This window comes from Emydura macquarii, unplaced genomic scaffold (genome assembly GCF_026122565.2).
Source record: "Emydura macquarii macquarii isolate MOO-44397 ecotype Brisbane River unplaced genomic scaffold, CSIRO-AGI_Emac_v2 contig_3328, whole genome shotgun sequence".
Taxonomy (NCBI): Eukaryota; Metazoa; Chordata; order Testudines; family Chelidae; genus Emydura; species Emydura macquarii.
The window spans coordinates 3,307,703-3,323,787 of NW_027133465.1; the positions used below are offsets into that span (position 1 = coordinate 3,307,703).

At 45.7% G+C, this 16,085-nt stretch overlaps 1 protein-coding gene across 1 annotated transcript in view; it reads left to right on the forward strand.

Annotated features, from left to right (window-relative positions):
- The window catches only part of GDPD4 (glycerophosphodiester phosphodiesterase domain containing 4), a 46,483-nt gene that overhangs the window by 13,235 nt on the left and 17,163 nt on the right, over window positions 1-16,085 (forward strand). The window contains exons 5-8 of the mRNA XM_067533245.1: window positions 2,339-2,432; window positions 7,729-7,788; window positions 9,679-9,777; window positions 11,981-12,074. Of these exons, the coding sequence (XP_067389346.1) occupies window positions 2,339-2,432; window positions 7,729-7,788; window positions 9,679-9,777; window positions 11,981-12,074 (347 nt within the window). The remainder of the gene's footprint in view (window positions 1-2,338; window positions 2,433-7,728; window positions 7,789-9,678; window positions 9,778-11,980; window positions 12,075-16,085) is intronic.

A 16,085-nucleotide genomic window follows, 5' to 3' on the forward strand; every position in this document is an offset into this window, starting at 1 on the left:
GGTTTTCACAGAAAATACAGTCCAAGGCCAAAGGCTGTGGTGTTTGTTAGCACAGGCTACTGGTATCCCTGCTTTAGGACAGGAGGGATCGTCAAATTGTTGTTAGATGGAAATGCTTGTTTAAATATTAAGGCCAAAATTTCCATACCCAGATACTTAAATTCAGGCTTTTACATCCATAGTAAGGCACTGAAATTAAAGAGGCTTGATTTTCACCAGCACTGGGCATCTGCCCTTTCCTTGCCTATAGCTTAGAGGGGTAAATATGGAAGTCCCCACAGGTGAAAATTTTGGCTCTAAACCAGTGTTTCCCAACTCATGGCCAAAAGTGGCCTGTGGGGTCTTTCAGAGTGGCCTGCGGCTCCTCTCCCACTGGCTGCAGAAAGGAGCTGCTGCTTAAGTACCTGGGTGGAGCACGTTGCCGGTGCAGGCTCCTTGCTGCAGTCAAGGGGACGGGAGATCAGCGCTCCCCTCCCCTTGGCTATAGCAGGGACCATGGCAAAGCACTCCACCTGGATCCCTGGGTGCTGGGTCCCTGCTGGAGCCAGAGGGAGGGGAACACTCATCTCCCGTCCCCCTGGCTGCAGAAGGGAGCCACTGCCTAGGGACCCAGGTGGAGCGCACGGTTTTCCTGCTGCAGCCAGGGGGACGGGAGACCCTCCTTGCTGAACTCCTTCCGTCTGGCTGCAGTGGAGGGGAGCTGCTGGCAGGAGACTGGTGGCCCTTCAGGGTTGTAAAAATTATATTTGTGGCCCTCGAGCCAAAAAGATTGGGAACCATTGGCCTAAACTATCCATGAAATGAAAGACAACACCTACAAAAATCAAAACGGGCTGTCAACAAACAAAAAAAATCTTTGTTCTTTCTTCCTTTCTTTCCTTTCCTTTCCTTTCCTTCCCACCCTCACCTAGCATCTCTCCTCCTCTCTTCACTTCCCCACTTTTCTCCCTTTCTTTCCCCCCCTTTCCCTTCCCCCACAGCTCAGTAAGGATCTCATCCTCTGAGTATCTATTTATTATACATCTTACTTACAGGGCTTCAAAACTGAGTTGGGCAGGAAGTACTAGGATTCTCCTAGTGCAGATTGTCATGATCCGTATTACAGTGGTACCTAGAACCTATAACCCAGATCAAGGTGCCATTGTTGCTGTACACACACAGTGAGAGACAGTCCCTGACCCAAAGCGTTCACAGTCTAATAGAAAAGACAGACACAGGGTGGGAGAAGGGAAGGATTGTTATCACCATTTTGAAGATCGGTGAACTGAGGCAAAGTGACTTGCCCAAGATCACATGGGGAGTGTATGTTTGTCAAACAGCTTGAATATCCAGTGCAGGAGAGCAGAAGGATTATCATAGCCAGTCAGAGTAGAGAAATTTGCATGTTCTCAGTATAGGTATTGAGAAATAATCAGCTAATGGCTATGCAAATCCTTGCACTCTGAAATATGCATGAAGTGATAACGCAAATTAGACCCCTAGAACCAATCAGAGTTCAATGAACTCCAAGACTGGGGGGGGGAGGGAGGACTGTAACATTGTTACTTATTTGGGTCAGTAACTGTCTGTGTGGCATCCCTCTCCTAATCCTGATCTGGGCATTTACAGCACATTTGGCTCAACATTTTGGTTTCTGGGTGGTTTAAGAGTTCTGCAAGTAAATAAAAGATGCCTGTGTGTTTCACCATCCAGCCCCAAGTTGGTTCATATTTGGTTGTTTAAGGAGTGGGACTGGAGTGGTTCATTGTGGAAAGGTACAGTTTAGCCCAGTGAGGAGTGCCGTGTTCATGAACCAATTGCAAAGAAAGCTGGTTTCTGATGTTGTTTTGTTGGGTCTTTGTCTTAAAAAGCTAATGCTAGAAGTCAAGACTTCATATAAGGTGAATGCCCGGAATTCCAAATGGCATGCAGCCCTCACTCTAAGGCGAGCGGTCTGTAAGGTATAGGCTAGTGAAGTACTGTCAAGATGAAGTGAGGTGCGGGTGTGGTCTGGAAACAAGATGGTATTCCAAATGATGTCATTAAGTTCTGATATTATGAGGCCTGGCAGGACTAGAAACACTTTGTTGGGTCAGTCCAAATACTTTCAGGACCAGGAAGCTTATCTGAGTGATGCTCAGTGCTCGGAAATACGTTTTATCCCTACCTTGCCATTTGTTTTATGGTCACTCCAATTTATGAAGGTGGATTCCAATATACCAATATGTTTTCGCCCAGTAGGAAATGCAGAGCTTCAGGAGGGGAGTCTGGAGGGAAGGAAGTGAATTTATGACTTATATTTATTTAAATGTAACTCTTAATTGTTTTAGACAGTTTACAAGATTTTCTTGCATTTTAGGTACAACTATGGAAACTTAGGTCACTGGTTTCTCTGGTCTGTTTTTCTTCTGATTCTAGCTGCAGTTTTGTTTGCATACGTCACACTGTTGCTGGTAAGTAACATTATCTTTAAACAGTGCTGTTGCCTGATAGCTAGTTATGCACCAAGCAAGTAGTGTTTGCATCTGCATTTAGTTTTGGCTAAAGTCTGGGTTTGACAGGACAAAAGTATTAAAAACTGAGTCACGTGATCAAAGAATCACAGAAAGAGTCACTTTTCTTCTAACCCTGAATAAGGACATTCATTAGAATGAAGAAAACATTATTATCCTTAAAACTGCTTTGCTTCTCTCTCTTTCACTGTAGACCTTCTAATTAGAAACTTACGCTGCCTCTCTCATAATTGATCTCCTGAGATTTTTGCCCCACAGTAGGTGGACGTATTGCAAGAGGCACTGATCTTGTGTGATTTCCACTATTCATAATGGTGGAACTGTTGTTGTTCTGAAATTTCTACCATTTCAACTATTGTTGTTCTGAAATTTCTACCATCTTCTCTCCCCACCCCACCCTTCCCAAAAAGCAAAATAAAATACAAAACCAATAACAAAATGGATTCAGAAAACGACCACCTTCTGGAGCCACACTTTGAAATTCTAGGGGGCTGGATCTGATCTAACATTACATTTTGGACTCATCTATGCCTCTAAGGATCTACATTATTCTTATCTCATTGTTTCCTTGTGCTGCTCCTCATCTGTTTGTTGCATTCACCTGTTGTGACTCTCATCTTATACTCAGATTGTTAGCTGTTCAGGACAGGGAGCAGCACTTTGTTCTATGTTTGTACAGCACCTAGCACAATGAAGTCCTGATTCATGACTGAGCCCTGAATACTACTGTAGTACAAATACATTATAACATTTTGTTCTAACATTGTAAATCAAAAAAGGCAGCAAATAGGGGCCCTGCTTGGCTGCAGCTTTTAGGTGCTACCACAATATAAATGGTAAATAACCACTCTCCTGCTTAGCAATGGTGCAAATATAAATACTTCATGAAGGTAATTTTGGTGCTGGTGCTAGACCCCACATTGACAATTCTAGATCTTGAGGTCCAGGACTGTTACCTACAGAACAGAGTCATCACAGGCACTGGTGGAGCAAACTTCACCCCTTTCCCCCTGAACACACAGCTCTGCGAGAGGCAGGCTGGCCTGGTGGCTAGGGGGCTAGCCTGGGGCATAGAAAATCCAGGTTCAATTCCCAGCTTTGCCGCAGGCTTCCTGTGCAACCTTGGTCAAGTCATTTAGTCTTTCTGTGTCTCCGTTCTTCACTTTAAAATGGGGATAATAGCACTGCCCTATCTCACAGGGATGTTATGAGGATAAATGCATTAAGGATTGTGAGGTGCTCAGATACTGTGGTGATGGGAGCCATAGGGATACCTAAGATGTGCCTCTGTAGCTAGCAAAGGTACCAGTTAGGCAGATGCAGCCCTGGACTGTATTGCTTTACAGAAGCAATAGTGAAACTGCCGTGTTTCTAAGGGCACTTGCCCTATTTGCTGTAGAATTGTTTCATTGTGTTTAATTTGGTGATATTGCTCCATGCATCTATTTGGAGATGTGGTGGGCGTGGGAAGGCTATAAAGCCCAAAGTAAACAGGATTAAGATCCGAAGGAAACAAGATCATAGAAAGTAATCAAGGGAAAAAAATCATACCCCTGCTGCTTCGAAACACAGTGTCATTTCTGGCTGAGGGAAAGAAACAGCTCCCTGAGCCTTACTGCTGCAATTCTGAAACCTTTAGCACTAACCTAGTGAAAGCTCCTATCTCCACAGACGTAACTCCATCCGGAGCTGCTTCAGCCGGAGCCTGCTTTAAAACAGACTTCTGACACGCCCCCTCTACCCCCCAAGTATTTTTCAAAGGGCATAATGCAGCTACGCCCTGGGCGGGCACGGGTCACGGATAGCGTTCATTTACTGACCGGCATCTCTGTAAGGTGATTGAAATAGATTGACTTGCAGTATCGAAGCCTTAGGCCTGGTCTACGCAGGCTTTGCATTGGTATGACAATGTAGGTTAGGTGGGCGATTTTTTTACTGTAGAATTACATCGCTACCACCCCTAATATGGACACAGCTGGGTTGGCTTGGGCCTGCCCTACATCTAAAAATTAGATCACATTGGCACATGGCTGTGAACATTTTATGCCATGAGCACCATAGTTAGGTTAGACTATAGATGAAGAAGAATTCTTCTGTTGACCCAGCTAGCACCTCTTGGACAAGTGGATTGCCTACACGGACGGAAAAAACCCTTTTGTTGATGCAGGAAGTGTCTACACTACAGTGACACAGCTGTCATGCTCTTGCTGTGCCTCTGTAGTGTAGACCTAGCCCAAGTCTACGCTTGAAAGTTTTGCCTGCATAGCTATATCAGTTAGGACTGTGAAAAATAACACCCAGGGGCAGAAGGGAATTGGTATAGCTGTTGTGACAAATTGCCGTCTCTGCTCCTGTGGGTCCCGCACTTTTCTTTTTCGTGGAGAGTCAGGGTGACCCACATAGCCCCTATTTCCAAGGGTTGGCCAGCCCGGTAATGCCTTGTGGGACAAAGGGGGAGGGGGAAGGGACCCAGGCCTGTCCACTTCTCTGGGTCCCAGACCAGGGGCCCTAATATGCATTGCCAGCCAAGTGCTTCCGGCTGCTACTTTCCACTGGGCTACTTTCCCTCCGTCCATTCAGCTTCTGAGGTTCAGCAGGCAAGCCTCTCTCCCAGCATTCTCCTTCACCTGGTTCTCTTGTATTTCTCATCAGTCACCGCACTCCTCCAACTTTTCACCAGCTCTCCTTCCTCTCCTCAGCTGACTGGCTGGGCCTTCATTGGTCTCAGGTGCTCCTAATTGACCTCCTCTCAGTTCACAGGGAACAAGGCCCGGATCATTCTAGAGCTAATATATCTCCCTTCTATCACTCTCCAGGTTCCCCTTAGCCCTTCTGTCTCACATATCTCCCCACCCTCCTCCCAGCTCAACACCACAGGGTTAGGCTACTTGGGACAAGAGGCAATGCTGTCGTGATAGGCCGTCGGCATTGCCATGTTGGCTTCCGGCCCTGTGCTGCACTCGGAAATGGAAAAGTTGCAGGGATAGGAACCATCTGGTCACCCTAGCATTCTTCTCTTTATTTCTGTGCATCCACTGAAGTGGTGCATGGTCCACCACAACGGTGAACTTCCGCCCCAGCAGATAGTAACGGAGAGTCTCCATGGCTTATTTAACTGGTAGACACTCCTTTTCGACCACAGCATACCTTTGTTCCCTGGGGAGGAGTTTCCTGCTCAGATACAGGATCAGGTGCTCTTCCTCCCCCACCATCTGTGGAAGGACAATCCCTAGCCCTACCTCCAAGGCATCTATTTGTAGGATGAAATCTTTCCTGAAGTCTGGGGCTATGAGTACTGGATGGCTGCAAAGGGTGGTCCTTAGATCTTTGAATGCTTCTTCCTCCATATCAGTCCACTTTACTATATCTGGGCTCCGAGCTTTTATTAGGTCTGTCAATGGCCATGCTCTCATAGCGAAGTGAGGAATAAATCTCCAATAATACCCCACTATTCCTAGGAATGCTCTGATCTGCTTTTTTTCACACTGGTTGGGGCCAGTTCTGTATTGCCTCTAACTTATTCCATTGGGGTTTCACCAAGCCTCTCCCTACCACATACCTGAGGTATATGGCCTCGGCTATCCCTATTGTGCACTTGGAAGGGTTTGCAGTGAGGCCAGCCATTCTGAGGGCGTGTAACACCGCCTCTTCTTTCCCTAAGTGCATCTCCCAATCAGGCTATGGATGACTACGTCATCTAAGTAGATAGTGGCATATTTGGCATGGGGTCTTAGTAGTTTGTCCATTAGTCGTTGAAATGTCGCCAGGGCCCCATGTAGTCCAAAAGGGAGGATGGTGTATTGAAAGAGGGTGTAGAGAAGGCCATCTTCTCCTTCGCATCTTTGGCTAATGGAATTTGCCAGTAGACTTTGGTCAAGTCCAGGGTGGTCAAATATCAGGCCTTGCCTAACTGATCAACTAGTTCATCAATGTGCGGTATTGGGTAGGCATCAAATTTAGATAATTCATTTAATTTAAAGAAGTTGTTACAAATCTCCTCTTAATAATGTATTATTTAAATTTCTTCCCAGGTGGTACCTTCTCTCCCACTCCTTGTCCTCCATGGCTCTCTCCAGAGATTCTCTGGCTGCAGCAAAAGTTGCTTCTTGCTGTTTTAATGACCCCAGTAAACACTCCCAGTCCCAGATGCAACCCTAGGAACTGCTGCCTTAGAGAGTTCAGTGCTGCCTACTGGGCTCTGCAAGCTCATCATTGGTTAGTCTGTCAATTTATCAAAGAAATGGATATGCACCAGCTCTGTCATTTTAAATGAAGTCTCTGCACACACCCAAACCACATGCACTGCTTTAGATAAAACAAACACATACATTTATTACGTACAGAAAGATTTTAAGAGATTATAAGCCAGAGGAATATAAATCAGATTTGATCAGGAAGCAATAAAAGCAAATCACATTCTAAATTAAGCGCAACACTTTCAGTAACTTTACAGTCTTTAAATGGTTCTCACCACAGGCTGGCTGACTCCTTCAGCCAGGCCCTTCACTGTGGACAGTCTTTCAGTTGCTTGATGTTGCTGTAGATGGATTGCAAGAGAGAGCTCCAGAGACCAAAATGCCTCTTTTAACAGATTCCCCTCGCCACCCCCTGGGGTCAGGCAGTTGGCGATGTTGGGCATGGCTTCCTCCAGTTGAATCAAACGAGCATCACCTTATCAGATGCTCAGGCCAGTTCATTGTTCCTGGAAGAGCTGAGTTGTTTTATGCATGCCCCAGAGAGGCGTGAATTACCTCTGCTTTTAGTGTTTGCCCAGATCTATTCGAGCCATGTGAGAGACACATTTGGGAATATTACATAGCAGAGCTTCATAACCATGCACATGACATTGCAAGAAACACACTGCTATAACAATAATGTTCAGCATGTCATGAGCATTCCAAAAACACCTTACATGACATGTTTTGCATTAAACAATACAGGTACACTATGGGGGTGAACATGACTAATACACAATCACACCATAAGGGTGTACATGGGTGCATTGTGTCACAGAAAGTACAGTTCCATTCCATTATCCTTATTTCTAACAGCTGTTGGTGTAGAGCATAGATGGTTCCTCCTTGTACAATGTCGGCTCTGGAAAGTTTCATTCAGAGTGACTTTGCTCTGTAATATAATTGTACATCTGTTTTCACAGGCCTATGATCCTGAGGACTGACGTCTGGGCAGTATTTAGCCATGTTATAATGTGATGGTTTTCCATTTGATTTCACAGGTTCTAGCAGTGTGTTTGCTATCAGAAGGTCAGCAGTTGTACCTGCACTGGAGTCACAAGGTGGGATATTTGAGTTGTTCCAGCAACTCTTCACCCTCACTTTACAACAGTTAAGGTCACTTATGGGATGTTTCCCTATCTAAAGACCAAAACAGATCTTCAGTGTAACATGACTATACTCTTCAAGGTTAAGGAATTTAAAAAACAAAAGGGAAGTCTCCAGGAGAGAGAACAAAGCATGTATCTCCTTTGTAACTGGCTCTGCAAACAAAATGACTGACATCTCTGCGGACAGAAAGGGAGAATTTCAAAAGCAATTAAGTGATTTGTGCTCTTAAATCCAAGTGATTTAGGAGCACAAGGGGTTGGGTGCGGCATGAGTAAGTGTGTACTCCTGCTGATCACTTTGTATCTGTTCTTGGGTAGTCAGAGAATGTAATTCTCCAAGTCAGCCAATCCAACCCTAAAAGTCACTGGTAAAATCACTGACAGAAGGAAAAAATCCATATGGATTACAGGTGATATTAGCAACCCCTCATAAATTGAGTTGATGACATTGTGATGCCTTGTGCCAGCCAATATGTCTACATGGCAATGTAAGCCCAGGGTTAGTAGAACTCAAGTTAGCAGACCCTGGGTTTGTTCACCTAGGGCTTGAGCATCTACACTCATTTGAACCTTCAGGTTAAGAATCGTTGAACCCTATGGCTCCAGAATCTACTGCATTAAGCAGGCCCAAGCCAACCACCAGTATACCAGACTTCCTAGCGCCCTCCCAAAATGTGGCCACTCTAGCCCTTTGTTCATTGTGAGAAAACTTGATTGTCCATCAAACTTGACTGTCAAGAGGAGAAAGTTGCCCCATGGGATTGTGGGATACTTTTGACAGACTCCCAGAGCATGAGTCCAATGGAGCTGCATCTACCCTGCAAAGCAATAGGGCTTGAACCCTGCGAACCACCTTAAGTCAGGCTTGGACCCTCCACCCCGTGGGGTCCTGAGACCCTGGGTCCAAGCCCTGGGTTAGTGCAATTAGTGTGTATACAGATGGGGGATCAGGCTTGAGCCTGAGTACAAACCCTGTGTTTACACTGCAGTGTATACATACCTTGGATAATTGACTTGAGTCACTGTTGGCCAAAATCAGTAGCATAAGCACATAAGAACAGCCACACTGGGGCAGACCAATGGTCCATCTAGCCCAGGATCCTGTCTTCAACAGTGGCCAATGCCAGGTGCTTCAGAGGGAATGAATGGAACAGGTCATCATCAAGTGATCCATCCCCTGTCATCCAGTTCCAGCAGCTGGCAGCCAGAAGCTTAGGGACACCCAGAGCATAGGGTTGCATCCTGACCAAAGAGAAAATCCAGCCTTTATAGATGACCGCTCTGTCTCTCTGTGTTTCCTTAGAGGTCATGCTTGAGCATCAACACTGCATGGTGAACCTGGGTTTACAATTGCTGGGTTTGGGCTCTGAGGGCCTTGCTTGTTAATCCATACTGCACCATGCAGATCTTCTGACTCTGATCTACTGCTTGATCTGTGTCCACACTAGAAAATGACTTGGGCTTGGACCCTTCTTCCCCCAGCTGGGTCTTAGGTCCTGGGTCCTCAGTGCTTGCTGACCTGAGTCAGAAAGATTTGTGTGTGGATGGTAGGGGACCATTTGGGCTCAAACCTAAGCCTGAGACAGATTTACAATGTTGTGTAGACCTGATCTAATTCAGCCATGTCACTTCAGATGGTCAAGCTCATAAAAATCATTGCCACATAGAAAATACTATAGAAATACTAGAAATATAGAATACTATAGAAAATACCCATGGAATCCAAGTGATATTTATTACCCACCATACAAGAGTAGCTAAGCATAGTATATGCAGAAATATGAATTGCAATTGCCATAGAGTAATTCTGAAGCCAGGCAATTATCCTATTTATCTCCCCAGATTGGGACTTTTTTTGTACTGGGATTCTCCATAGCTAGCATTGGTGTATTTTCTAAACTGTGGGCAATTCGATGGAAAACTGTCCGCCTGTCATTTCAGGTAAGATCATGGAAGCACTACATAAAAAACCCAACTTGTTAACAAAAGCCTCAACTGGAAGTAGATGGAAAATATGGAAACAACTGAATTTTTTCATATGCAATTTTTCTTTGAGATGTGGTTTCATCAAAATCAAAATTTTCCATAAAACGTCAATTTTGACTACAATTTTTAATTTTTTTTCCTGATTCAGAGGAATGGAGATGAAAAATTTTATTTAGTTTCAGAATGTCATTTAGAAACTCCATTTTTCATTTGGAAATGCTGAATTGTTTCAATTTAAAATATATAAAAAAATTGTTTCCATGTTTCTAATTAGAATCTTTTAGAATTTTTCATTGTGTGACATTTTTTATTTCCACTTTCTGTTCTGATCTGTGATGGAAACTAATTCAGAAATGTCAAAATTTCCCGTGAGAGGAAAATAGCATTTACCAGCCAGTTCTAGAAAATATCTTTCATCAAATGTCCTTGAATTCAGAAATAGGATTGGATAAACTTGTTCAGAAAAAAATGAGCCAGCATCCACTGTCACCTATTTCTGGAATCAAACTTGAGCTAAAATGTTTTTAAAAAGTTTTTGTCAATGTTTATCCATTGACTCCTTCCACAAGCTGTAAGGAGAGTTTGAAACTAGGCTTTTCAGCTATGCTAGAGACACCTATGCTAGTTCAGCTAAAGTAGGAACTCCATGAGTTTTCATCCATAGTAGGCTGTTATCCTGTATATGGACTAGCCAGTAGAGAGATGCAGATGGCCAGTTCTAGGGGCGGGAAAGCAGGGTGGTCACTATGGGTGCCATCTTCCAGGGAATGCCACCACGCTGCTGTGCTGCTGGGCATTTTTGGTTAGTCTTTCTCCCTCCCACCCCAACTGATTGGCTGACTGGGTTTGTTTTCCCTCTCTTTTTTTTTTTGTTTTGCTTAGCAGCTGAGGGCAAGGAGGGTGTCAAAAACATTTTCGGCCATGGCTGGCAAAATGGCTAGCACTGCTTCCATGGATGCAACATACAACCATGTTACATATGGATAACTTTTTTTCCCCTATCATATACGTTGGTAATTTCAGGTTTTACTATGGATGAGAGTCTTTGCTACTCTAGTTTTATGATGAAGTGACTCCCTTGGCTATGATGGAGTCATACCAGCATACAACTCAGTGGAGAATCTTTCCCAACATCTCCCATTGGGCCAAAAAGCAGCATATTTCTGTCATCTTTCCATCCCACTTTTGCACATTTATGATAAATTCAGAGACGCACCTGAGCTTTTGGGTGCTTGTTTAACCTTTACAGTCAAAGAAATCAATTACAATTGCTATAGCTGCCCTTCAAAAAGAGTAATCTGATAAATCAGTTATGTTGTGTTAGTAAAGCATAAAGAATATTCCCAAGATTTACATGTTTGAAGCTGAAACAAACAAATATAAATACAATGGACCTAAGCCCTCTGGTCTGAGATCAAGCACTTTGTTTAAATAAATAAGAGTAAATTCTTCTTCTGAAGTACATTATTAATTTGTGGCACTGGCTGCCGCAGAATATTAGTGAGGCAAATAAAGTGGTCTAGCAAGATTGGAAAAAGAATTACACATATAGGAGTAAGCAGCTGTTGCAGTTATACTAGGTAGTATGATAATCCAGTCACACTTGAATGATAACATTTAACATCTATCGTCCTGCAGTTGGCGGTCTGATCTTCATAATGGGTGATGTTTATAATGTGATGTTGAAACTGACTCTAGCTGGAGTGGCCTGGCTGTCTGGTGGAAGACACTCTGGTATTACATTGCTGGGGGCCATATAAGAACCAAGACAGAGAGAAGAATCTGAATTCAAGATGGTGCACTCAGCCCTGGGGGGGAAAGGAGTGCCTGGCATTGCTATCCCACATCCCCTCTGGCTGACTTAGCAGCAAGGTTGAGGCTCATGTCAGCATACTTCATCCAAACAACTGACCTGCCATGGAGATAAAGAAAAATGGAGGGGACAGGGACGTTCTCATGGGTTCTAAGAAGTTGTCAAAGAGCCCAAGCAGAGTGTGAGAATGGGAGAAAACGGCCTGTACCTCTAACCGTATCCCTTGTCTATGGTGCGCTGTCTCAGCTATATCGGTGTTAGGGTTAAAAAAACTACAGGGGAAAAGGAGAGCTGTGTGTTTCCATTGATTGGTTTTTCACTGCAGTCCTTTTGTCTTCCTTCCAGGTCACCGCTCCCTATCTGCACATAGGTGCAATAGCAGTCATGGTCCTTCTGTCTTGGCCCGTGGCTTTGCACGCCTTCCGGACGAATAAAAAAGGTACCGTAGCTCTGCTTCATGCTCCACAGGCGCAGCCTCCACCTGCAACCTCTGTGCTGTGCTTAGTGAATGGGAGAGGCGGGGGAATAGACCAAGACTTTCAAAAATAGGGGGAACAGTTTTGGGTGCCTCCATTTTTGTGTCCCTTGAGACTCCTGAAAAGACCCTGATTTTCACAACGCGAGATCCCAGCCCCTGCACTCTTGTTCCAGCCTATCAATCTGCTCAGTATCAATGGGTGGACCCTGCCAGCTTGCACACTTAATCTACCAAAGCTTGTTTGCCCAGTGATGCTGCATCCCTTCCGTGCTTGAGATTATGACTGTTATCTCAGGGAGCAAATGAGTGACTAGGAGTCCCAGCCCCGCGCCCGTCCTCAGACACCTGCATCCTTGCTACACGGGGCTTCCAAGGCACTGAGTCATGTGGGCCGTCCCCTGCGCCCAGGTAGAACCCCACTGGGGCAGGGATTGCTGGATCAGGGTTTAATGGGAGGGATTGTCACGGGAGCTCATTGCTCTGTACAATATGTGATAGCAGTGGGGACCAGGACCTAATGCCAGGTGTGGCAGCTCAGGCAGCCCATCTCTCCCCCCGTCTCTCCCCTTCTCCTGGGATATCCTAGGGAGACCTCACTGAACCAAGTTGACGCGTCCTTGGTGTCCATTGCATTAAACGAATGGTTTGTGTGTGACTGTGGTCCAGGACTGACTGTAAGCTGTTGAGGGGGGAGATGTGTCAGATGTGAGACCTGGAGACTATCAAAGAACTATCCCGACTGTGCCAGACAAGAATAGACCCTTGGAACAAAATGTGTTAAGTGGTTTTTCCTGGGGAATATCTAGGGAGAAGTGAATGCAAATTCCTCACCTCCTGTACCTCCTCCCCTGCCTTTTGAAGCCACACCCGAAGGAGGGAGCCATTGTCTGATGATCACCTGTTATTTGAGACCAAGATCAGAGGCCCAAGCTTTATAAAGGAAAGACTGAACTCTGCATGGCTAAGGTTGCTACGGACTTGAAACCTTACAAAAACCCCTTTGTTGGGTTACAAGGACTGACTCCTGCCAGAGTCCATGGTTGGAGTTTGGGTTGATCTCTGCCAAGCTTATTAGCGTGTGTGTGGGTTCCTTTATTGTTTTCTCTGCAATGCTTTCATCTTAAGAATAAATGTGCTTGCTTTTAAAGAGCGGGGTAGTAACTTGCTGGCAATTACAGCTGTTCGCAGCATCTGGAGAGAAAGCAAAGCTCAGGCGCTGGCCTGTTTGGGCAGTCTGGCTTGCTGGGAATTATCACAGTGTAGGCAGGGAACTGTGCAGCTTGGAAAACCCTGATCAGGAGGGAGGGAGACACCCAAAAGAGGAGGCAGAAGCTTAAGGATGTGTGCCATTGGTGGACTATGGAGAGGGAATTACAGATGTGGTTGCTTTGAACAGTGACATTCATGGCAATGGCAAGGAAGGCAGACCATTTCTCACCCTCTCCAGGGGGACACACACACCAGCCTCTAAAAACACTCTTCTTCCTCAAAGCCTGCTAGCAATTTAGAAACGACATAAATCTGAGCGAGTGGTGTACAGCCTGTCTGGGCTGTTTTGTCTCCAGATGAGAGATTCCTTAGGGGCCAGGCTGTCTCTTGAGCTTGGACGGACAGCACTGAACACATGACGGGCTCTCAGCAAATAACAGCCTGGCTGTTTCTTGGGGCCTAAGGAGAACTTTGCTCCTTACATAAGAAATACTGTGACTGACATCATAAGAAAACAAGCTGCTCTGTCAGAAATTAGGTCATCCAGCCTGTCCCCCGTGTCTAATACTTATGACGCTGTAATATTTGCAACTCCCCTCATGCCCGTCTTAACGCACAAAGGAATAATTGCATCTTTGAATTTTAAACCCCACAACAACAATGCTTTCTCTCTCTGCCATGGTTTTCCTCACTGTGACCAGCATTAAGGTCTTAATTGCCCCTTTGTTTTGCAAATCTTTCCTGCCTGACAGGGTTTAGCAGAAGCCGTGATGTTCTGAGGCATGTACAGAAATGGGGCTAGGGTTGTGAGCTGGGAGGCAAAGGTTGCCAATCCTGTTCTATGTCTGGCTCCTGCTTGCAAGCGTGTCTCAAGCCCGTCCAGTCACTCCAGTTCATAGAAGGGGCTTTCAGAAGAGCTGAGATGGCTCATGTGACTGTAATCCCTTGGGGAGCCCTTAGTATGGTGGGGAAGCTTGAGGAGTTAAGGCTTGTACAGATGACTGGTTATGTTGGCAGGGGTTCTCAAACTTTTTTTGCTGGGACCGCCTTTTAAAACATTTCAGGCTGTGATGACTCCCCCCCCTCATGCCATGCCATCCTCCCCCCCCCCCATGCTATGCCACCCTTACTTCTGCGCTGCTGCTGGGGGCAGCATTGACTTCAGAGCACGTGGCCAGCAGTCGCTGATCTCCGGCCACCCAGCTCTGAAGGGTTCTGGCTGTCAGCCATGCACGGGGATGACAGCCGCAGCCAAGGCATGTGCGGGGTCTGACAGCTCGCGACCCCCCTCTAGTAACCTCACGACCCCATGAGGGGGCCCGACCCCCAGTTTGAGAACCCCTATGTCACTCAGCGGTGTAAATAAGCCACCCTCCGGAGTGATGAAAGTTACACCAATCTAAGCACCGGTGTGCACAGCGCTATGTCAGCGGGAGAGCGTCTTCTGCCAAACTAGCTACTGCCGCTCACAGGGGCTGGGGTAATTAAGAGGATGGGAGAGCTCGTTCCCATCAGCTTAGAGCATCTGCACAAGCAGCACTACGGCGGCAGAGCTGCATTTTAATGCGTCTAGTGTAGACCAGCCCTTAGTGAGGAGACCATTTCCCCCTAATGTTCCTCTGCAGGATTGATTTTGGGCTCAGAGTGGTGTTGTCTAGTAGTGTAAGGGCAGGTCCAGGTGTTGGAAACTTCTGAGTATGAATTTCTTTCTCTCTGACTCACTTTCCCCATCTGCAAAATGGTTACACTTGTAGCCTCCTTCCCAGGGATGTTGTGAGCATTAATTAGCGACAGTATCTAAAGCAAATGAAGATGTTGAACATATCACTGGATCCTCTGATCTTTGCAGCTCTCACCAGTGCTATTCAGGATGACACCCACTTAGCTCAGAGTCAATGTTAATTTGTATCTAAAACGCTGTACTCATGCAGTGTGTGCAAACTCCTCATCTGCGTCTCCCACCTGTATTTCTCAGCTCAGCTTGTGGGAGACCACGTGGAACACAGACATGGTTGGCTGGAATGTAGCTTCAACTGTGCTGTAGGGCTGTCACTCAGTATGTTGCCTTTGTGTAAATCCCCACAGCGCACATCCAAAGCGATCCCACTGTGACAGCGTGCATAGGGGAATGGGATACTCTCCAAGGTACTGTATGCAACAGGAAGCCTGGTCCATAGGCAATAACTTCTCAGAGGAGCTATTTCCTTATCTGTCGTGAAAATCACCAAATAGTTGCACACTGAGGTGCTCAGACACCATGGTGATGGGCCACATCTGAGAATTTACATGGATGGACAGACAGACTTCTGAGCCCCACAGCCTGAGGAAAACCATGGATCCGAGAGCCATAGCAGGTCAATCTCCCGAGGTAAAAATGAATCCTGCTCTGGATAACCATTCATAAGAAGCTGAATGATAAGGGATGCATTGCCCCTCTAGGATGCACAGAGAGTGTGTTGCAGGGAAAGCTGCTCTCTGCATCGTCCTGCTTTTAGTGTAAATGAAACTTTTAAATGCCTCTTACCATATCATCCATCTAATAATAAATAATATTTTGCCCTTTCTGCAAACAGCATTGACTGTCTCAGGCTTTTTCCACTGAAGTTGAGTAAATCTTATTACACCCATATTTACAGATGGGGAAACCGAGGCACAGACTGCGATTTCCTTAAGGTTGCATAGCAAGTGAGGAGATAAACCAAGAATATAATCCTGCTGATCTTGGTCCCAGTTATCTGCTCTGACCATCAGGCAGACTGGCAC